This window comes from Siphateles boraxobius, unplaced genomic scaffold (assembly GCF_051911475.1).
Source record: "Siphateles boraxobius isolate OS27281-9 unplaced genomic scaffold, OSU_SipBor_1 24, whole genome shotgun sequence".
NCBI classification, from domain to species: domain Eukaryota; kingdom Metazoa; phylum Chordata; class Actinopteri; order Cypriniformes; family Leuciscidae; genus Siphateles; species Siphateles boraxobius.
In genome coordinates, this window is record NW_027508855.1 from 383866 (window position 1) to 404744 (window position 20879).

The 20879-nt window shown below is 40.6% G+C and overlaps 2 protein-coding genes and 4 non-coding genes across 8 annotated transcripts; 1 reads left to right on the top strand and 5 right to left on the bottom strand.

Annotated features, from left to right (window-relative positions):
• The first annotated feature begins 13920 nt into the window (after positions 1 to 13920).
• pole3 (polymerase (DNA directed), epsilon 3 (p17 subunit)) lies at positions 13921 to 15547 on the top strand. Of its 3 annotated transcripts, none has more exons than XM_077240608.1 (5): positions 13921 to 13967; positions 14282 to 14362; positions 14518 to 14603; positions 14688 to 14806; positions 14920 to 15547. In XM_077240608.1, exons 2-5 carry the CDS (start codon positions 14297 to 14299, stop codon positions 15087 to 15089), a joined length of 441 nt encoding a protein of 146 aa, XP_077096723.1. In that variant the 5' UTR covers positions 13921 to 13967; positions 14282 to 14296; the 3' UTR covers positions 15090 to 15547. The 3 variants fall into 3 exon arrangements, with proteins under 3 accessions (XP_077096723.1, XP_077096724.1, XP_077096722.1); XM_077240609.1 differs by having other exon boundaries at positions 13965 to 14109; XM_077240607.1 differs by lacking the exon at positions 13921 to 13967 and having other exon boundaries at positions 14154 to 14362.
• Positions 15548 to 16264: 717 nt separating this feature from the next.
• rpl12 (ribosomal protein L12) lies at positions 16265 to 20869 on the bottom strand. The gene is made up of 7 exons (XM_077240606.1): positions 20708 to 20869; positions 19319 to 19392; positions 18950 to 19048; positions 18781 to 18862; positions 16759 to 16845; positions 16394 to 16506; positions 16265 to 16302 (listed from the first exon to the last, which is right to left on the bottom strand). The coding sequence occupies exons 1-7, from the start codon at positions 20742 to 20744 to the stop codon at positions 16297 to 16299; spliced, it is 498 nt and encodes a 165-aa protein (XP_077096721.1). The 5' UTR covers positions 20745 to 20869; the 3' UTR covers positions 16265 to 16296.
• LOC143749323 (small nucleolar RNA SNORA65) lies at positions 16576 to 16702 on the bottom strand. Its single transcript, XR_013206917.1, has one exon. It is a non-coding gene; the product is annotated as a small nucleolar RNA SNORA65 (small nucleolar RNA).
• LOC143749322 (small nucleolar RNA SNORA65) lies at positions 18569 to 18695 on the bottom strand. The gene has a single exon (XR_013206916.1). It is a non-coding gene; the product is annotated as a small nucleolar RNA SNORA65 (small nucleolar RNA).
• On the bottom strand, positions 19125 to 19252 carry LOC143749321 (small nucleolar RNA SNORA65). The gene has a single exon (XR_013206915.1). It is a non-coding gene; the product is annotated as a small nucleolar RNA SNORA65 (small nucleolar RNA).
• Positions 20059 to 20186, bottom strand: LOC143749324 (small nucleolar RNA SNORA65). Its single transcript, XR_013206918.1, has one exon. It is a non-coding gene; the product is annotated as a small nucleolar RNA SNORA65 (small nucleolar RNA).
• Positions 20870 to 20879: the final 10 nt, after the last annotated feature.

Here is a 20879-nt window from a genome sequence, read left to right on the forward strand (position 1 = left end):
TCTCAAATATAGGGGGGGGTGGGGGGTGGGGGCAGGCAGTGGGGTCCAATGTTGTTTTGGACCCCATTTACGATACTTTTCTTGTATTTACAGTTGAAACACTTCAAAATATCTTCTTTTGAGTTTCTCAGAGGAAAGACAGTCAAAATAAATTTGGAATAGCCTAATGTGAATGCTAGTCAATTATGATTTTCATTTTTAGGTGAACTATCCCTTTATCTGTTCTTTGGTGAAATTATAAGTGTCTCATTCTCTGGTCCAATGCAAGTAAATAATAAAGTGCTTTACTCAAAATAACCAGAGAATAAGTTAACATACAAAAATAAAAATTTATTTACAAAGAGTGTAAATACACTCTTAAAAATAAAACTTATTTTCTGGCATCGATGGTTCCATGGAGAACCTTTAACATACCTTTCCATTGCACAAAAGGTTATTTATGGAAAAAGGTTATTTCGATTATTAAAATGTTCTTCACACTTTATGCTAAATTCACACTGTCAATTTTTGGGATTGACCACCACATTTACTTACACACGTTCGTACGCGTGTGCGTGTGTGTGTGTCTCGAAATGTACCATTCACACAACGAGTAGCGTCTCGATGGCGACGTACATGCAACTGAAAAGTCTTTTTGAGGGCTTCTTGCGTCAAATCGTACTCGGTTACCTAACGTAACCTCGGTTCTCTCTAGAAGAGGGAACGAGTATTGCGTAAGTATAGCTTACGCTACGGGAAAGATTGATCTTTTCGAGATATTGAAGCCAAAAAATTATCCTTAATTTTTGTATACATTGTCAACGTAGTGCCGCAGCTAGCAGACCTTGAGCAGGCTGTCTAGCGTGCTCATAGGCTGCCCTGCGGGAACTGCAGCAGCCTATCACTGAACCCCACGTCACGTCCAATGAACATTCACAGCGTCAAAGCCCGCCACTATGGGTTTGGCTTAGCGTATATAAGCAGGGTTCGTAGGCGGATTTTCTGGTTTACATCGACAGAAGCGAAAAACGCTCGTGGCGCAAGCACGACAGGTTACGCAATACCCGTTCCCTCTTCTAGAGAGAACCGAGGTTACGTTAGGTAACCGAGTACGTTCTCTTACGAGAGGTTCTCACGTATTGCGTAAGTATAGCTTACGCTACGGGATCCCTTGTCAACGCCGTGCGCGCCAGCATCCACTTATGAGTCCCAGAATTTCGGGGATCCCAGATCAGCGGGAATAAGCACATGTATATATAAGCGCATGTATATAAGCACTCACAGGGAATACAGAGCGGCGACGCCGGTCAATGTATAAGCGTATAGCACATAACCTGATTCAGTGCAGCTCAACCAGAAGAGCTAGTCATATGAGAGTAGTTTGCGCATGATAGTATCTGGCCAGAACTGACTTCTCAGGGTTCGCCTGTAGGGCGGGAACTTCCAGATTATAGAATCTGACAAAGGTGGAAGGGGAAGCCCAGCCCGCCACCACACATATGTCATGAATGGAAATTCCACTGGACCATGCCCACGAAGAGGCCACGCCTCTGGTGGAATGAGCCCTGACGCCCAGGGGGCATTGCAGACCTTTTGCTGTAGAGGCAGCTGCAATCGCGTCTATTATCCATCTGGATAAACTCTGTTTCGAGGCGGCGAGACCCTTGGTGCGCCCACCAACAAAACAAAAAGCTGCTCATAACGCCTGAAAGGGGCGGAGCGCGTAATGTAAGCTCTCAGGGCCCTGACCGGGCAGAGGAGATTAACATCACTCTCACTATCGGACGCTGGCAGAGCCGATAGCGAAATGACCTGTGCTCTGAACGGAGTGCGAATCACTTTAGGAACATAGCCATGTCTAGGTTTGAGGATGACTTTTGAGTCATTCGGGCCAAACTCAAGACACGCGGCGCTAACAGACAGCGCGTGTAAGTCCCCCACACGTTTGACTGACGACAGAGCGATCAGAAAAACGGTTTAAGTGATAAGTACTTTAGATCCTTAGAGTCTAAAGGTTCAAAGGGGTATGCCTTCAGGGCCTCGAGGACCAAAGAAAGATCCCACATGGGAACTGAAGGGGGGCGCGGAGGATTCATCCTTCTGGCTCCTCTGACGAAAAGCGGATGATGAGCTCGTTCCTGCCTATTGACTGGCCGTGCGTTGATTCTGAGAATGCTGCGACGGTGATGCTGCACATAGACTTTGAGCGTGGAAGGGGACCTTCCCTTTTCCAACAGCTCTTGAAGGAAACTGAGCAACCACGAAACCCCAAACTCCCGTGGGTCCACATTTTTGTCAGCGCACCATTTTAGAGAACACAGACCATTTGGACGCGTAGAGCCTTCTGGAAGAAGGAGCTCTAGACTGTGTGATTGTGTTCATTACTGCGTCTGGCAGGGCAACGGGTAACCGTTGGTCAACCATACGTGCAGAGATCAGCGCTCTGGATGGGGATGCCAGATCTCATCGAAATAGACCACGGGGCTGTCTGTGAATGTCAGCTGCTGTCTGTCTGCCAGCTCCGGGAACCAAGTCTGCTTCTCCCAACGCGGGGCTATGAGGATTGGCACGTTTCCCTGATTCTCTTGATTACCTGTGGTAACAGAGAGACCGGAGGGAATGCATATGGTGGGCGGCTGGGCCAGGTTTGGGCCAGCGCGTCCTGGTTCTTTGAAAAGAACTTTGGGCAGTGAGCATTGTCTTGTGACGCAAATAGGTCGACTTCCGCTTTGCCAAAAAGACTGTTTGGGGGTGCAGGGACCATTCCCCAAGGGGAACATTGTCCCTGGACAGTCAGTCTGGGCCGTCGTTCAGGTGGCCTGGCACGTGCGCAGCTCTCAGCGAGCGCAGATGGTGCTGAGACCAAACAAGGAGGCGTTCTGCCAGATTACAGAGGTTTCTGGATTGGACACCGCCCTGACGGTTCACATAGGACACTACAGACATGTTGTCCGAGCGGACTAGAACATGGTGGTCCCGTATAAACGGGAGGAAACGCTTCAGCGCATTCTCGACCGCTATCATTTCCAGACAGTTTATATGGAGGAGTTTTTCCCGGTCTGACCATAGGCCAGAGACTGGTCTGCCTTCAAAGAGCACGCCCCAACCTGAGTTGGATGCGTCTGTCGAGATGACCTTCCGGTATGAGACAGTCCCCATACTCACTCCCCACTGGTACCAGTCGGCCGCTAACCAGGGCTGCAGAGCTGTAATGCAGCTCTGAGTCACTCTGATCGGGGCGCAGCCTGACTTCCAGGCTCGGTGAGACACACGAGCGGCCAGCCAGCATTGTAGCGGGCGCATACGTAGCAAACCCAGCTGAAGTACCGCAGAGGCTGAAGCCATGTAGCCCAGCATCCTCTGGAATGTTTTCAGAGGTGCGATGCTGTTCTTCTGCGCTGTGTTGACAAGCGGGCCCTCATAGCCACGGAGTCCAGTTCTATTCCTAAAAAGGAAATTGACTGACTGGGCACTAATGAGCTCTTGGTCCAGTTGACCGTGAGACCCAGGCTTTCCAGGTGATTGAGGAGCAAAGCTCTGTGACGCAGTATTTCTGTCTCTGATTGTGCTAGAACCAGCCAATCGTCCAGATAGTTCAGAATTGGCAATGCCCTGATTTCTCAAGGGGGCGAGCGCCGCGTCCATGCACTTCGTGAATGTACGGGGTGCTAAGGACAGACCAAACGGCAGGACGGTGTATTGATAAACCTGACCGTCGAAGGCGAATCTCAAGAATGGCCTGTTATGGGGTATTATCTGAATCTGAAAATAGGCATCCTTTAGCTCGAGAGATATAAACCAGTCTCCTGGGCGAACGTGCGCAAGGAGTTGTAATCATTTTGAACGGTCTTATCATAAGAGCTTTGTTCAAATGTCTCAGATCTAGTATGGGTCTGAGACCCCCGTCCTTCTTGGGCACGAGAAAATAACGGCTGTAAAAGCCTGACTAGCTCAGAGAAGGCGGTACCGGTTCTATGGCCCTTTTGCACAGCAGCTTTGCTATTTCTGAGCGAAGTAGATGTGCTACTTCTGCATTCACTGTCGTCGCGGTCCGTGCTCGAAAGCGAGGGGGACGGCGAGCGAACTGTAACACATACCCCTGCTTTATTGTGCTTAGCACCCATTCTGATACCCCTGGAATCGCTTCCCATGCTATGTATGTGTACAGCTAGGGACAGAATGGCCTCCGGGTTCTGTGATGAACCTCACGTAAGAGAACTTCATTAGGTCAACCGAAGCTTAAATGTAAACACGCGCTAGCCAGACGAATAGTATTGTTGCTCTGGAATCTCGCGTCCTTTGCAGTGCCCCCCTGCATTTGAGGTGGAGAACAGTGACTGAACTAGAACCATGGTTCATGGCATCGGTGCAAAAAAACAAACAAACAAAAACAAAACAAAAACTTATTTCAGCAATTAACTGGATTATCAGCAAAGTAATTCAGACAAACATATGAGACCTCAATCACATGATAACCCAACTGGGAACTAGAAATAGGCTATAGCCTATATCAGTTCTTGGGTTTCTGATAGGCCTACTACAATATCCCACAATACCTTAATTCACCATACACACAGGTGGCCATCCACAATAAAAGAAGGAAAAATAAAGATAAAAACGTTCATTTCTGTGTGTTGACCTTCTGCCAAGTAATGTCTGGAACATCTGTATTGCTTTGCCATGGAAGCAGTCAAGTAAGGGATCAGCAGCTCTGCACATTAGCAAGGGAAGCATGTCAAAACTGCACAGTGGGAAATCAGTGTGTTTATATTTGCCTGTCTGCCTGGGGACAGAATTATAAAAGTTTGCCTAAAAATAGAAGTAAAAAGCTTATAAACGTATACCATGGTAACACTTTGAGTTGCCACATACTGCAAAACAATGGAAACTCCATCTGCTGAAACCTAAACAATCTCAAAACAGTATAAATCACAAATTATTGGGGGGGGGGAAATCCATCTAAAGACAAGCTTTTACACCACAAAACACTGAACTAATCCCTTAAATGTTTTTTTTAATGTGGAAAAATAAGTAAGATCTCAAGAAATTTCCAGGTCACATTTCACCCAAAACCAAAACATAAAGTAGGCCTACTGATATTTTGCATGAAGAAAATATAATCTTCTCTTAGGAGCCAGATAACTTTTTTACACTGTGGCATTGGCAAATGACATTTTACTCCCCAATTCTCATTACAATAATGTATCTGGCATTGTATTTCTCATTATTTTTATTGATGATTCTTATCATACAGTCATAACAATGACTGCAAATATACAATGACTGCAAAAAATGCAAAAATGGGGCGGCAGTGGCTCAGTGGTTCATGTAGCTTGTCTATAAACCGGAAGGTTGGTGGTTCCATCTCCGGTTCCACCTGTGTCGAGGTGTCCATGAGCAAGACACCTAACCCCAGCTGCTCCCGACGAGCTGGATGGCGCCTTGCATGGTTGACACCGCCGTTGGTGTATGAATGAGTGAATGAATAGGTGAATGTGAGGCAATATGTAAAGCACTTTGGTGGCCATGGGTCTGTTGAAAGCGCTAGATGCAGTCAATTTAAAATGAGCTGAGGTAAATGATGATGTTAATGCAAACAATCTTAAGGGTCCTAATACTAGACTTTTTTTCTTTTAAATAAATATAAAATGTGACCTGGACACCTAGTGAGATTGTTAAATTGAACATGAAATTTCTATTTAGTAAGTTACAGCTGGTAATTGTGTGAGAGAGAACCAGAGTGTATACAGTATGTGCCCCTAATTCTGTTTAGCTTTGTTGTTTAATGCAGGATCGTCTTTAAAGGCTACGTTCTTGGAAATAATTCCCTATACGCACACACCCGAGATGGAAAAAGCTAAACCACAAATGGCAATATTAACTCCCCAAATATGTATCTTTCTCCTCTATACATCCGTTTTTCAACACAAAGTTGCCTTGTATCAATAACACCTCTTTTATGATATTGTTCAGAGGGCAGCTGAAATATGCCCCTTTCAGGCCAACATAATCAAACAGACGTTTCACCCCTTGAGGAGTCAAAAAAACTGAAAAGGTTCAAAATACTGGCATGAAATACAAGGCATGGAGAGAAACACTGCTAGCAGATACCAAGGATACCTCAGGGTTATTCATGGGACGGTTTGCAAGATTTGACGATTCGTGAAGAATGCACAGCACTTATAAATCACACGGGGGGAAATCGTAGAGTGGTGGATATAAATAATTTCTGCAGTTGAAATTTTGCAAGGGTTACAGTAGCTATGTTAGGTCTAGAACAAGTAGACTAAACAGGAACTCAAACAACCCTTTGTGTTTGCGTATGTGTATGTGTTTGTGTGTGCAGATTCTTGTCTGAATATTTGGAGATTCCTTCAATTTCCACTTGCAGCACTTAGAGCGTGAAGGTCAGTTTATCGGGTGTTTGTATGTCTGAGCATATGCACATACACGAGATTCAGTGTGTATGTGTGGTAACCTGCTTGTGATGGATAGAGAAGTTCAGGTTCCATCTGACCCTACACTGGCTGGTCTGTATTCAGTGCCGGGCACACTCTGACAGGCTAATGCATCATCACAGAGCTGCCTCTGTTTTATTGCCTCTGATGAGCCCTGTGCCCAATGTGTACAGAGCATCCCCACTTTTTCCACTGCCAGTGCTGTGCAAAAAGACATCTCTCAAATGTCGTCTGTTCAAAATGCTTCATTTCATTTCAAAACTGCCACATTGATCATAACATTTCTGAGCCAAGGTACATTTCTGGGATCAAGATGCCTTGAGTAGTCTATGAATGCATAAATTATTAGTTAAATAAGCACTGATGACTAAATAAGTTGAATAATATGCAGTTAGTTGCTCATTATCGCTAAATATATTACAGTAATATAACTATCAAAGTCCTCTGAGGTAATTTTCACTGAGACACTAGAGGGCAGAAGTTGGCTCCCATGTCCCTGCAGCTACGCCTAGGTCAGGCGTCACCCTGGTTGCGCCACGGACATCCAGCTACGCCTTGTCCCTCCACCCGTTTGGCTCCACCGGGCTCCTCCTTCCCATAGTTTTCCTCACGGTTCTGATCCACTTGTCCGTGCGACATTCTGTCACGCCGCACTCCACTTTATTCTTATGGGTGACGTCAAGCGACTTTAACGCACCTGCAAAGCATTCCGGGAAAACGGCGCTTCATTTGGAAAAGTGCTGCGCATCAAAAAGCTGGCCGATGCCCATCTTAATGCAAATGAATTCCGTTGAACGCGACGCAACTATCCAATAGAAGTAGAGCATATGGAGAAGGGGGGAAGGCTCTCGCAGGTCCTCTGTTCTAATACGCAACATTTTCTCGCTCAGTCAAAACCATGCCCATAGCAGTAAACAGAGGAACGCCCATCAACGTACAAATGTGGGGAGGCGTCGCGACACCACGCGACAGTCATGTCGGACAAGTGGATCAGCACAGTCAGTCTCAGTCTGCTGAGCCCACGCCTACACCTCGTCCTGCGAGCGTGCAGTTCTCCCTTGGCCCTCCAGTCAAGCAGTGTCACCTGGGGTATTCATCTCCTCAGCTCTGCCTGGGTCTCCACCTCTCCTGGCTCCACCTCTGTCGGTCGGATTCCTGCGTCCACCCTGGCTTCTCCCTCCATCAGTTGCGCTGTCTGCCTTCATCCTAATGATTTAGTTCAGGCCCCAGGGTCATTCTCTGCCTCCTCCCTCTGTCATCTCCTCCATGGCTACGTCCTCTCTGTGGTGTTTTCCTCTGTCAGCTCCTCTAAAGTCCCACACCTAAACCTCCTCCCTCTGTCCACTGTTGAACTCTCTGTTACAGCGCGGGGATGCACCTTCCGGAAGGGGGGAGTTTTGTAAGAGTTATGTTCAGTTTAGTTGTCATTTTGTTCTTGTGCGTCTGTTTCTTGTATTCCCTTTCACTTTAGTCACTGATTACTCCCTAGTTATTTGTATGTTTACTAATTAGTTTCACCTGTGTCTTGTCTAGTTTCCTTTGTTTGCCCTTTGTATATAAACCCCTGTGTTTCAGTTACTCCTTGTCAGTTAACATGTGTTCATGTGTGGAATGTGATCTCCTAAGCTCCTGTTATTTATTCTCCAGCGATCTCCTGGATATTTTGTTTTTCTACTCCTAAGCCTTCCTTGTGCACTTTAGTTACCACACTGCCTTACAGCACATTGTTTGTTTGTCTTCTTGAAGAAGAGAAATTCAAAATCTTGCTGTATTTTTTTGTAGTTAATAAATACAAGGTACTACACTGTCATCTTGCTCTGAACAAAGTGACTAGAATCAAGACTGCTTGAATGCAGCAATGCCATGGATAGTGTTGAAAATTTAGGAAAAATCATACTGCTGATTGGCGTGACTGACCAATCAGAATCAAGTATTCCAGAAAGCTTTTTAATACCAAGAAAAATAGTGCATATGTTTGAAATCTTTCATGTGGAGCGATATTTGTTTCATAAGATGTCATAGTTTCATAAGATGTCTGTGTGTCAGCTGGATTGAATATGTTTTAGCTTACAGTATGGAGCTTCTTGTCCCTTGCATTGCAGCATGTGGCCCCTTAACCTCCTAAATAGGTCAGAAGTTCAAACAGGTGAAGGTGTTCTCCACAGGTGTGTCTCAATGAGGTTCATTCAGATATTCACTTCTCATCACTCACGTGAGTCTGTTATTCATTCAGTTTGAGTTCCTTCACTCCTTCAAAATCGAAGTGTTGACAGCCGTAGGGCGAGCAGAACCACCCTCCTCCACTGCTCAAACCTTCAACAACACAACTGTCCTCTGTGAAAGACAAGATCTCCAGGTGTGCAGTAGATATGAGGTGTAACTGATGCATGGGTGAAGATAAGGTCCCTGCTTAAAGGAGGATTAGAGGCTAGGTTTAGGTAACTGTTGATGGCAACTATCAGGCAATGTTTTGGTTCTGCTATTGGAAGCTAAAATATTTTATGACTGCACAAAACTCAGACTGCAAAAAAAAAAAATATCTCTGCAAAAGAAAAAAAAACTGGGTCAATGAATATTGTATTAATAGAAAAATGTAAACTGTCCTTATGGTGATCATTTTGAACTGACACCAAACAGCGTGGATCCAAAAATATGCGAACGCAATAGAATTTGCTTAAAGTTTTCATTATATACTTGTGCTTTTAGCAGTCAGACATGATTCATTTCTTTTATTAGGCCACTGATAAGTGCTGATCATTTCTTTGTAACCTAAATGAGGAAAAATAACCGACTTTAGGAGTGTACCTTGCATAGCATATACCCCCAAAAATATCAGAGAGCAATACACATGAAGGTTATCACAGTTATGGTGTTCATTTTGGTTGAAGCAGGATCTAAGCGCAGCAGTAATATTTAATAAACAGTCTCAAAATAAACTCAGAACAACCTACACATGCAACGTAAATAACTGACAAAGAACCAGACAGAACACAGGGTTTACATAGAGTGAATTGAAGAGCAAATTAACAAGACACACCTGAACTGAACTAACAATCAATCAAACACCATAGAAACAAACAGGCAGGGGGCGGAGAGAGACAGAACTGGACTAATTGACAGAACACAGACAAGAAATCAAACAGACTGACAATGTGTCATGTGGATTACAACTTGTCTACAGACTTTCAAGCATGCAATTGTGTCTTTTATGCTATTTACAGTTTGTATTATATGCAAAAAGTCCAATTGTAATCACGAAAAGATTGTTTCCACTCATGAAAACACTAGAAAAGTTTTCCCACATGGAAAAGTTAGGGTGCATAAAAGAATGCAGATTTTTGTAATATTATAAAAACGCAAATGTTTACAATCTTTTTAAAGGCACCAGTTTTCATGTATTTTCATTGATTACAGACTCAATGAAAGCAATTGTTTTGGTCAAGAGTAATGTTTTGTACTGTGTTCTTTGTCAAATAAAGAACAGATAAAACAAATCTGAAACAGCTGGCTGAGGAAAAAAGCATAATAAAACACAGGTCAAAACAAACAGTAAGACAAGCGAATTACACAAGCACAAAATGCACAAATCATTTTCAGTGGAGTTTGCTTGTCCATCTAATCCCTCAAAGTATTTTGAAGGTAAACCGATCTGGCTAACTGCCTGTAATAGGGACATGTTTGTCATTTTACTGACTTGTTTGACTTGACTTGCATGCGTACAGGTATGAAAGCCAATCAGAACGGTGCTATTCAAGGTCAAATTCATTTAAGATGAAAGGATGAGGTGATATGCCATATATTTCAATCATATATGAAGATTCAAAGTACAGCGCATTGATGCTTGAAAGTAAAAACTGTGTTGAAACTTGAAAGACAATTTCGATGAAGACCATGAGCCTTTGGGTGACATTTTGAGAGATGTCTGTCCATCTTCAAGCAGAAACAGACAAATGTATTTATGTGTTCTGGTTGTGGCCTTTCCTGAGAACATGTATTGGAATGGGATGGTGGATTGGACCTTCCTGTTTCTATTCAAAGGGTCTTGGTTGAACCTTGAGAGGAAACGAATGAGACTGGGCAACTCAGACTTCCTATCCTTCCTTAGGAACTGTTGGAGCATGTGACTAGGCGTTAATATCAAAATAAGTGATGGCCTTGGACATAGTGGAAGGTGAATTTTTTTTTTTTTTTGTAAAGGTGTTCAACACACATGTTCTCATGATAAAACTTTTCAAGAAAACATTTGAGGATCTCAGTAGGGTGTTTAGAAGTAATGAATTTAAAATGATTGGACTACATATGTTTTAGTACAGCTCAACAATACTTGTCATCAACCTTTATTTTAATTAAAAAAAATTTTGACCAAGCTTACACACTTCCCTATTTTTGTCACTGTAATATCACTGTGTTAGTCATCTGGATTATGGGACAATGGACTCAATTGCGGAATCCAGATTCTAAAATGGAAATATAATAATTTATATTTACCAATTTTATGAAACTCCTAAAGACTTTTAAATGAAGTCATGATCAACTTGTTAAAAGCAACGGCAACAGTTAGACATCACCCTTAAAAATCACTCCTTATAGTACATTCCTTCCACCACACAAACACTCATGAAGTTAAAAATTAAAGTTGAATAGTTGAGAAATATTACTTTTGAATTTTTATCAAGTCTCATGATTATACTGCTCTTAAAGCTCATATAACAAACTGGATTCAACCCTGCATTGTTTCAAGCAGAAACTTGGTAATCAAATGCTAATCATGAAATTAACAGATAAAAGAACTAAAAAAGAACTCTGCATCAATATTTATAAATCTATTTATTAATTTATCTATATATTTAATAGAAATAACATGGACAACTAAATAGTCTCCATGTCACATAAAATAGTTCAGTTCATAACAATTTGTATGTTTTGTTTGAAAAGTCAACATTGAAGGGCCGTTGCTACAGAGGTCACACATTGACTTTGCTTTAAAAACACCAAGAAATAAAAATCGTTATTTCCTATTTTTATGGAATATTATTTTAGGGAGTAATTTTTATAAATGATTTATCTATGCAAATTATCATTATTTAATGAATGTGCCCTTGTAATCTTTAATCAAAATAACTTCCCCTCCCTCTTGCAACAATTTCTTTTCTCTGATGACGTGTTTACTGGCACGAGTACGGGAGAACCTGTCACTCACATGAGATACCAGAAAAAGTAAACCACAATGATCCAACAATCCAATCAATTCCTGATGGACAAAATTAAGTTTAACTAAAAAAATTTTTATTTTTCGAAAGTACTTTAGACGTGGATATTACAATGAAAAGACTATCGCAACTTCTGTTTCTTGCCAACTTTAATTATTGTGAAAAGAGCTAGAGCAAAAGTCATTTAACAACCAGCATTTTCCTGTCGAGTGCAGGAGTCCTGCACTGAAGGCCTAAGCAAAATAATAAATAAATAAATAATATATAGCCTATATAGAGTATATATATATACATCTGACATAATATATATATATTAACAATTATTACTACAATGGATATGGTCTTATAAGAGAGAGAGAGAGAGAGAGAGAGAGAGAGAGAGAGAGAGAGAGAGAGAGAGAGAGAGAGAGAGAGAGAGAGAGAGAGAGAGAGATGTAACAAAAACCTCCAGAATTAGTCAGTATTTGTACCGCCATGATCCCAAAGTTGCATCCACAAATTGTCATTTTTTTATCACTACTAAAATAAATGTCTTTCAGGTGTAACACGGATATTCAGTTATGTTAGGAAATAGGGTCTATCTAATGATTCTCCATTGACAAGTGAGATGGCCAAGAAAAAAACTCCAACTTCAGAGTTAGACTCTCTTTCCATAATGTGGCAAATTCAAATGTAGGAGTTTTATTTGAGTTCTTAAAAAAATAAGACTTTTACCTCATTTGAGGTTGACTAGCACGATCAAATAGCTAACGATTTCCTACATTAGATTGAATTGTATCAATCAAAACATGTTCTTAAGTCCACATGCTAGTGTTGCAAACTAAAATCATATTCAGATCTAAAGATGTCATTAAAAACTTAAAGTGAGCATCTGAATGACATCATCTGAAAAAGGGTGAAGAAAAAGAATGAAACTTTACCAATCTCTATAAAAAGACATCATGGTGTTAAATGTTAATTGCTTCATGAGCTAATATATGAAGCTGATGAACATCAAAGAAAGAGGGTGAAAACGGTCATGGAAAGTCTTTGCCATTTACCACAATTGAGGTTGACAAAATTGTATGGCAAACAATAAAGTTATATTTAACAAACGAAACAAAAAACTCCCACCAACAGTTCATTTTTATGGAGACCACACATGGAGACGAGACATTTCTGAACTCATTTACACAAAATAAACCCCTTATACAACCCTTCATTTCATATTCCAATATAAAGCATCACCATAAGGCCTAATAATGTGTAACAGTTTTCCACTTTTAAGATAATAAATCTACAGATTAGCTTTGCTCAGTTTAGGTAAATCAAGAAAATTATGCTTTGGAAAGGGGGGAAAAACGTTTGAAGGAGTTGGCTAAAATTATTTGCTTCTGGTCCAGCAGGCAGTGTATAATGTTTCACATTAATTCTCACGCAAGCAACACTTTCAAACATTCGAAACATAATGCTATAAATGGAGATAAATTAACACTGTCCCAAACGCGCTTGCACGACCATGAAATTATAGCTACATTCCGTGTATAGTGAGCAGTTGTAGGCTACTGACCACTGCACATGCTTCAGAAAGTCCCGCTATATGAAAATAAACACATCATTGATGTAGACTTGTTTTGCGATAAGAGCAAGAGGCAGACTTGAGGGGGGACTTTTCTCGTTCAGTTTGTACAGAGATCCATTCGGACATCAGAGTTTACCTTTAGCCTACTTCACACGACATGAGGTGCGGATACACTTCTGTTTATTAAATTGCCATCTAATGCTGGAGAGTGGCTCAAAAACAACAGACGACAAGCCAAAATAAAATCAAACACTTTTTTTGTTTTTGTTTTTTACTTTGATAAAAATCAAATGAAAACCCGGAAGACTCAAGAATTTCCTATGATTTATTTGTTTTATTTATTTTCAAAGAAAAGCCATTTTCTTTTTGTTTCGAAACGAATGCTGCTAAATAAAGACTACACCCTTCTAGAACTACAACTACCAGGTTATGTGACCTGTTAACAACTTACATTTGAAAAATAATAAAGCACCTTTGAAATTCACATTTAAGGTAACCTGTCTAATTTATCTTTTAGAAAAAACGTCAAAGCGTCGTCACCCGCACGTATAAATCTGTTTTTTTTTTATTGAACAAATATAACCGCAAATACATAGTAATATCTCAAAACATAATTAAACAACAACAACATACTTATAAACAGAAAGCAAAATAGATAGTAAAAGCAAGTAAAAAAATCTGGGGTTTATTTGGGGTTAGCCTACAAATTGACGTCATGACTGAGCGTCTGTATTGGTTGGCTGGGCAGAGCGGTGAGAGGTAAAAGGTTAACGCATGGGTTTGGATGATCAAGCGGGCTGAAAAACAGTGAAGCACACTAGCTTTTGTCCAGATTCACCTGTTCCACAGCTAATTGATTTGCAGATAAATCATCTAATTACACATCTAACGCATATGTAAGGTAACGCAATTTGTTATTCAGCGTACTTAAATCGAGTGTATCTGGTGACAGTTCACCCTCAGATTAAGTTAAAACGGCTAAGCTAACACAAAGTTTTCGCGGTTGTGCAGTTTGACCTCTGATCACGCATCTAAAACAAACAATTACATCGTCGTGTTGCATCTCATTTAAGTGTATATTAAGTGCAATGGCCGAGAGACCAGAGGACCTCAATCTTCCCAATGCTGTCATCACGCGGATTATAAAGGAGGCAGTAAGTCATCTAGTAAAATTATTTCGTAGATCTCTTTATATCGCCGAAAAGCAGTTTAAGTGATAATAGTAAATCATCTCTTTCCGCGCGAAACGTCACTGCAGTCAATTGTATGTTAGTAACTATGCAGTCAACTTATCTTCCGTCTTGTTTAGTTGCCAGATGGAGTAAACGTGTCCAAGGAGGCAAGAAGAGCGATTTCTCAAGCAGCTAGTGTTTTCGTTCTCTACGCAACATCTTGGTTAGTCTGAAGCTTTGTTTTGTTTGAGAAATTCCACCCTGACAACCTACTCGTATGTAATTTCCACTGCTTTGTTGACACCAGTGCAAATAATTTTGCAATGAAAGCAAAAAGGAAGACACTCAACGCTGGAGATGTGATGTCAGCTATGGAGGAGATGGAGTTTGAGCGTTTCTTGAAACCCTTGGGGGAAGCACTTGAAGGTAAATTCTCTATGGATCAGAAAGGTTCATATCTCTAGGGATTCATGACTTCATAAAAGTATCATATTGATTCATGTGTATATAACCAGTTTTTGTGTGTTTTTTTTTTACAGCATACAAGAAAGGCCAGAAAGGCAAGAAGGAGGCATCTGAGCAAAAACGAAAGGACAAGGAGAAGAATGGCACCGATGAAAATGACAAGAGTAGAGATGAAGAGGAAGATGAGCACATGGATGATGAGCAGGAGGGGGAGAAAGGAGAGGAAGAGGATGTTGAGAACTGAAAAGCAGGATTGTTTTATTTGGTCAGTGCGTCCTGGTTTCTAACAACCATTGCAAATGATGGTAGTTTCCACTTCAGAAGTGGGACAGGTGATGAGGTCCTGGACAAACCTATTGTACAGAATATGCTTCTCTTTGTGATTTAAACTACTGTGGCAACATTCCTCAGAGCTCCTTTAAATCCAGCAAGGTGTCTTTCAAGAGAAACTGCACATTTTAATTCAGTTTAAATACAACAGTGTCCATAGTATTTTAAGCAAATAAACATTGTTACCGGAGTCAAGAAATGGAAAAATGGGTTGGATGTTAATGATTTAAGTAATAAAAAGGAGCACCTATGGAAAAAACTTAGTTTTAGAGCAGCAACAGACACCAAGCTTAGATACTTTTGTACTTGTCTACAACTCTGGGATATTTGAAAAAATGTCGCTGTTTTTCAAAATAAATTGTGGTTTTAATAGCTTCTTTCCCCCCGTCATTATGTGCATTATGTGCCCGTCGTCCTGCCAAATATTCATATCTAATATGTGGTTTTAGGTTGGTGAAATTGGTTTGCAACTTCAAAATAGGTCAGTGACTAAATATATTCTATACCTAAAAATGAATTTGAATTTCATTGTGACTAAGATTTAGATTGTCTTTCGAAAAACGTTTACTTTGAGGAAAGAAATTCAGTTGATTTGTTTTAAAATTAATCAAACTTCCCAGAAGAGCCACAGGATGGATAAAGCCTCAGAAGAGATCCACTGCTCATGAAAATATGTCGAGACAAATTCTACAAATAATTGACCCTTTTCACATTTCCTGGTTTCTCAGACACAAACCATAGTTGGGTAAACTGCTATAGTGGTGAATGGGAGAATACATTATGTATTGTTCCCATTTGCAGAAAGACTTCACAATATTTTCAAAACTTTCAAAGAGGAAAAAAAAAAAAAAAAGGAAGATTGATAATGGCAGTCAGAAAAGAGGAAGACGTGAGCTTTTTCATCAGTCCAACTGCATTAGAAACATTTGCACCAGCGTTACATTTGTCGCAACGGTAATGTAATACAAAGTGTAGTTTAGTGTCTTTTTTCTTTAAAATAACTTTGCAATGCCAATGACCGTTATAATGCATTCAATTTGTGAAAAGGGTCCATAAAATGCAAGAGATGACAAATCACAACACTTGGACTTATTAAACAGCTTTATTTGTCTTTTATATTTTTACTCCTGCAAGAAAAAGAAAAAATATCCAGTTAAAAGTAGTAACAGGGAAAACATTTAAATGCTCAAAAAGCATAAAATGGCATTCAATACTTACAGTTGGGCACTCAACTTTGCCACTGTTGATGTCATCAATGACATCATGGGGAGGGCGACCATCAATGGTGCAGCCCACAGACTGAGCTGTGCCAAGAATCTCCTTGATGGTACCTGAGAAGCAAAGGAAAAGATCACTTTGTGCCATCATCTAAATCAACAACTCATTCATGCCTAGTTATAACATGTTCCAGGCCATTTGGCACAGGGTTAGCCATAGAGTTGAGCAGCCCTGCTTCCTAGAGCTGGGTCACTTTGAGCCTCCACTGGACAGTACACAGTCACCTTTACAGACTTGCACAGTGGCGGGAGGCTAATTGATTAATATTGCTTAAGCATTAGGTAACAATTTGGAGAAATACAAACCAGAAAGTTCCCTGGCAATAGATCGTGGCCTCATGACACGGGCAACGCTGACAATCTCATCGAAAGTGACGCTTCCAGAGTGCTTAACTAAAAGAAGAAATATGCAAACATCAGGATATATAGAATATGCTAGTCACAAACCAATACCAATCTACATTACCATTCAAAAGTTCAGGGTCAGTAAGACTTAGGCTTGGTTTCACAGACAGGACTTGGGTTAAGCCAGGATTAGGCCTTAGATCAAATAGGACATTCAAGTAGCTTTTTTAAAACAAGCCTTAAACACTGACAAGCACCTTGATGCACAAAATAAATAAAGTCACTGACATATTTTAAGATATTCCAGTGCAAGTTGCTTTCAGTTAAAGGTGCAGTGTCCTGTTTAGCGGCATCTAGTGGTGAGGCTGCGAATTGCAACCAACAGAAGTTAGGGTGGCTGACAGGAAAAGATGTCCGAGACAGAGTAGCCAGTTGAGCACTGAGGTTTCTTTACAAATATCAATTAAGTTATGTTTACTTAATTCAGTAAAACAATGTTTTTACAAATATCACTGTTACTTGTTCATTATTATCTCAGTGTTTTATTCAATGACTTTAGCTAGTTTCTTTGCATTAAGAACAAGAGTGACGAAACGTGCTTAGTGTGGATGTGATATGCTTTGTATAAACTCAGTTTGTGAATCATTTTCTGAAATCCCCCTTTGCTAACAGTGTATATGGGCATCATGTCTCCTGCAAAGCAGTGCGTTAAGGAGTCGCCGATTTCTTTATATCTCCGCGAAGACTTTTCACTTACGTTTTTATAGGTTTATATATTTTATAATGTAATAATTTCACAGCATTTTACAGTATATGTTAAATACTTGTTTATTACTTCCTGTCAAACAGGTAGGACATAAGGCTACAAAAATTGAATAGTTATCAAACAGTCAGCGCAACAAATAAAATATACACAGATCTCACACGCACCTCATTCTCACAACTCTTTACCTTCATCATAAGACTGCTCTTACGGTATGAAGACACTTGACAAAACTGACATTTTGGCATAATTGTGTTACTGTTATTGTTCGAACAGTATTCTGGTGCACGGTCTGTGCGCACGATACTGGCGGGCATCTTTCTGTGCGTCACAGTCAGGATATTCACAGGTTGCGCGTCCTCTTGTCGCGCATGAATGGTTTAAAAGCATTTGCATGAATAAGAGCGGGATCATATAATGTAACTTTAGCCAAAGGACGACGACAAAAATTAACAGATGCTTTGTGAATTCCGTTAACAGCCCTACATTTTTTATCTAATAAAAATAGTAGGATTTTGGGTCATATAGGCTTGACATTGCGATATGATTAATCGTGCAGCACTAGCTCATTCTAAGGTAATAAAGAAATAACAGTTCATTAAGTAAGGGTTTATACACCACTGAAAACATAGTTATGTATATGATATTGCATTTCTGTCAACAGATCCTCCTAAATATTACACATGCACCTTTAAAACATTTCAAACATGCATTTTAGTCTGGGTCTAGACTTCAGCCTTGTCTGTTAAACCAGGGGTTAATGTTTAATGCATAAGTCTCATGCTTACAAACACATTTATTTGATCTGAAACCCAGTAGTAACATTTTACTGTCTTAAATTTAAGTTACTTTAAAATGTAACTTAATTCTGTTAATGGCAAAGCTGAATTTTCCGTATCATTCCTCCAGACATAAAATAGTCGTGCTGCATAACTTAAAAATAAGTCCAGTTCTTTTTGGAAAAGCAAAACAAATTTGTACTGTGACTTTTGATCAAAAAATGCAACAACTTGTTCCAGGTCTTTCGGCACAGAGTTACCCATTGAGTTGAGCAGCCCTGCTTCCTAGAGCTGGGTCACTATGAGCCTCCACTGGACAGTACACAGTCACTTTTACCGACTTGCACAGTGGCGGGAGGCTCGCAATAACCAAGAAAGGTCAGAACACACAAAGGCACGATTCCTACAACAGTGTATTGAGGTGGTGTAAAAGCTACTTACTGTTCTTGACCTTCTTCCTGTCACGGGGAGGTTCCTTCAGGGCCTTGATGATTAGGGCAGAGGCTGATGGCACCACCTCAATCTGGAATAACAACAAAACCGGTAAGTGTCTAAAGGCTAGATGACCTCAAGAGCCAGAATACAGGCTGAAAGACTTCCAAGGGCTTACCGCTGCTTGCCTGTTCTGGATGGTCAGTTTCACAGTGATTCGCAGGCCCTTCCAGTCACCGGTGGCCTTTGCAATGTCATCACCCACCTTTTTAGGGGACTGGGGGAAAGCAAGAATGAAAGATGAGCATACAGCATAGAACATAGAACAGAGTCAATGTTCTGTAATGCAAGCAGTTTGTTCCAGGTCTTTCGGCACAGAGTTGCCCATTAGGTTGGGGTCACCCTGTTTCCTAGAGCTGGGTCACTATGAGCATCCACTGGATTGTACTAAGACACTTGAATAGACTAGCACAGTGGCGGGAGGCTGCTTTATAATATAAAGAGCAGGAAAATCAACACTACAGAACAAACTTGTAGCAATACTTACAAGACCCAAAGGTCCGATTTTGGGGGCCAGCGAGGAAGTGGCACCAACCTCTCCACCTGTACATCTCATGTACACTGGAGGGGGGGGAAAAGCCTTAGTATGCTTTTATTAAACGCAGAATACAGACAACTGGAAATACTCACAACATTCAATTATGCTCAAAACGGTGTGTCCTATATTTCTAAGCTGTAAAAACGTAACTTGATTAGAATAGTGCATCATTAATTATGGCGGTGTATTTATTTATTTTAAACCACGCAAGCTTCTAGAAAATAACTACATTTCTCTTTACATACACTAAAACTACATTTGGTTTAACTTGGCTAAAAATACCTTCAGAAGGATTATTGGAATAAAAGGTTTCTCATGGGGTTAAACCCAACACAATCTAAAATAAAATAAGCTTCAGAGATAAATGACTGAAGTTAAGATTCATCATGGCTTATATTAACACCATTGCATGCTTACGTAGGAAAGACGCCTGTTGGTTCCATCAGACATCACAGAGATGACAAAAAAGGTCAAGACCCTCATAACCCTGAGGTATGCATTGTCATTCTGCTTTACCAGAACCAAACGTTAAATGGTTGCAAACTTTCAAATGTTTTATCCTTCAATTATTAATGCAAAGATCTACATAATCTTGATGGGTAAAAACACATTGGCAAATGCTATAATTTGACCTCACTTAGCAAGTCAAATTTTAGCATTTTATAATATACATATAAAATTGACAAGCAGTTTGTTCCAGGTCTTTCGGCACAGAGTTGCCCATTAGATTGGGGCCACCCTGCTTCCTAGAGCTGGGTCACTTTGAGCCTCCACTGGATTGTAAAAAGACACTTTAACAGACTAGCACAGTGGCGGGAGGCTGTTTTATGGTATAAAGAGCAGGACAAGAAACACTACAGACCATTATTCTGTTTAAAGAAGAAAAGGATAAAAAGTTAAACTCCCGTGTTCAAATTGAACTAACCATGTTACAGCTTTGTGATGTTCAGAAGCACGTGCACACTTAACTTACCCGTGAGATCTTAATATCCCCGAGAACGGTCAAACCACAGCACGCAAATGTTTTACACATTTGAAAACGTCACATCGAATCGTTCAAAACTCCGCGTGCAACGGAGTAATGTTAGCTGCTACAAGTATTTCTAAAGACGCTGTGCTAACGCTAGTTTAAAATCCACGTCTCTCAGTTGAGTTACATGTTGTATATCCAAATATTTATTTTAAAAGCGTCAATTGAATTATATATGGATAGGAAAAGCTTTGTATTTGCACCCTACAAATTTATTAGCACCAGCACGCGAGAGGCCTGCGCGCAGGCATGGCTGCTCACACACATAATCAGAAATCCATCAAAGGGTTACCGTATTCCAGACATACCGACTTTAATCTCGGTGGGGTCGAATTTAGGAGGCATTGTGAACCAGATGAAGTTGAGCTCAGTTCAATTTGAATTAGTGAGGGTGTCGGATGAACCCGAATTCGGGACGACCGAAAATTGTTGCACCTTCACAACCAAAGTGAAAACGGAAAAGACAGATGATGTGTTGCG

Excerpts from the sequence above, each read along its gene's own strand:
- rpl12 (XM_077240606.1), bottom strand. The coding sequence starts at position 20,744 with ATGCCTCCTAAATTCGACCCCACCGAGATTAAAGTCG. Across the intron at positions 18,863-18,949 it reads TCCAGAACAGGCAAGCAGCG|ATTGAGGTGGTGCCATCAGC; the intron begins GTAAGCCCTTGG and ends TTGTTATTCCAG. Across the intron at positions 16,846-18,780 it reads CAGGAAGAAGGTCAAGAACA|TTAAGCACTCTGGAAGCGTC; the intron begins GTAAGTAGCTTT and ends TTCTTCTTTTAG.
- pole3 (XM_077240608.1), top strand. The coding sequence starts at position 14,297 with ATGGCCGAGAGACCAGAGGACCTCAATCTTCCCAATGCTGTCATCACG. Across the intron at positions 14,363-14,517 it reads CGCGGATTATAAAGGAGGCA|TTGCCAGATGGAGTAAACGT; the intron begins GTAAGTCATCTA and ends CGTCTTGTTTAG. Across the intron at positions 14,604-14,687 it reads GTTCTCTACGCAACATCTTG|TGCAAATAATTTTGCAATGA; the intron begins GTTAGTCTGAAG and ends TGTTGACACCAG.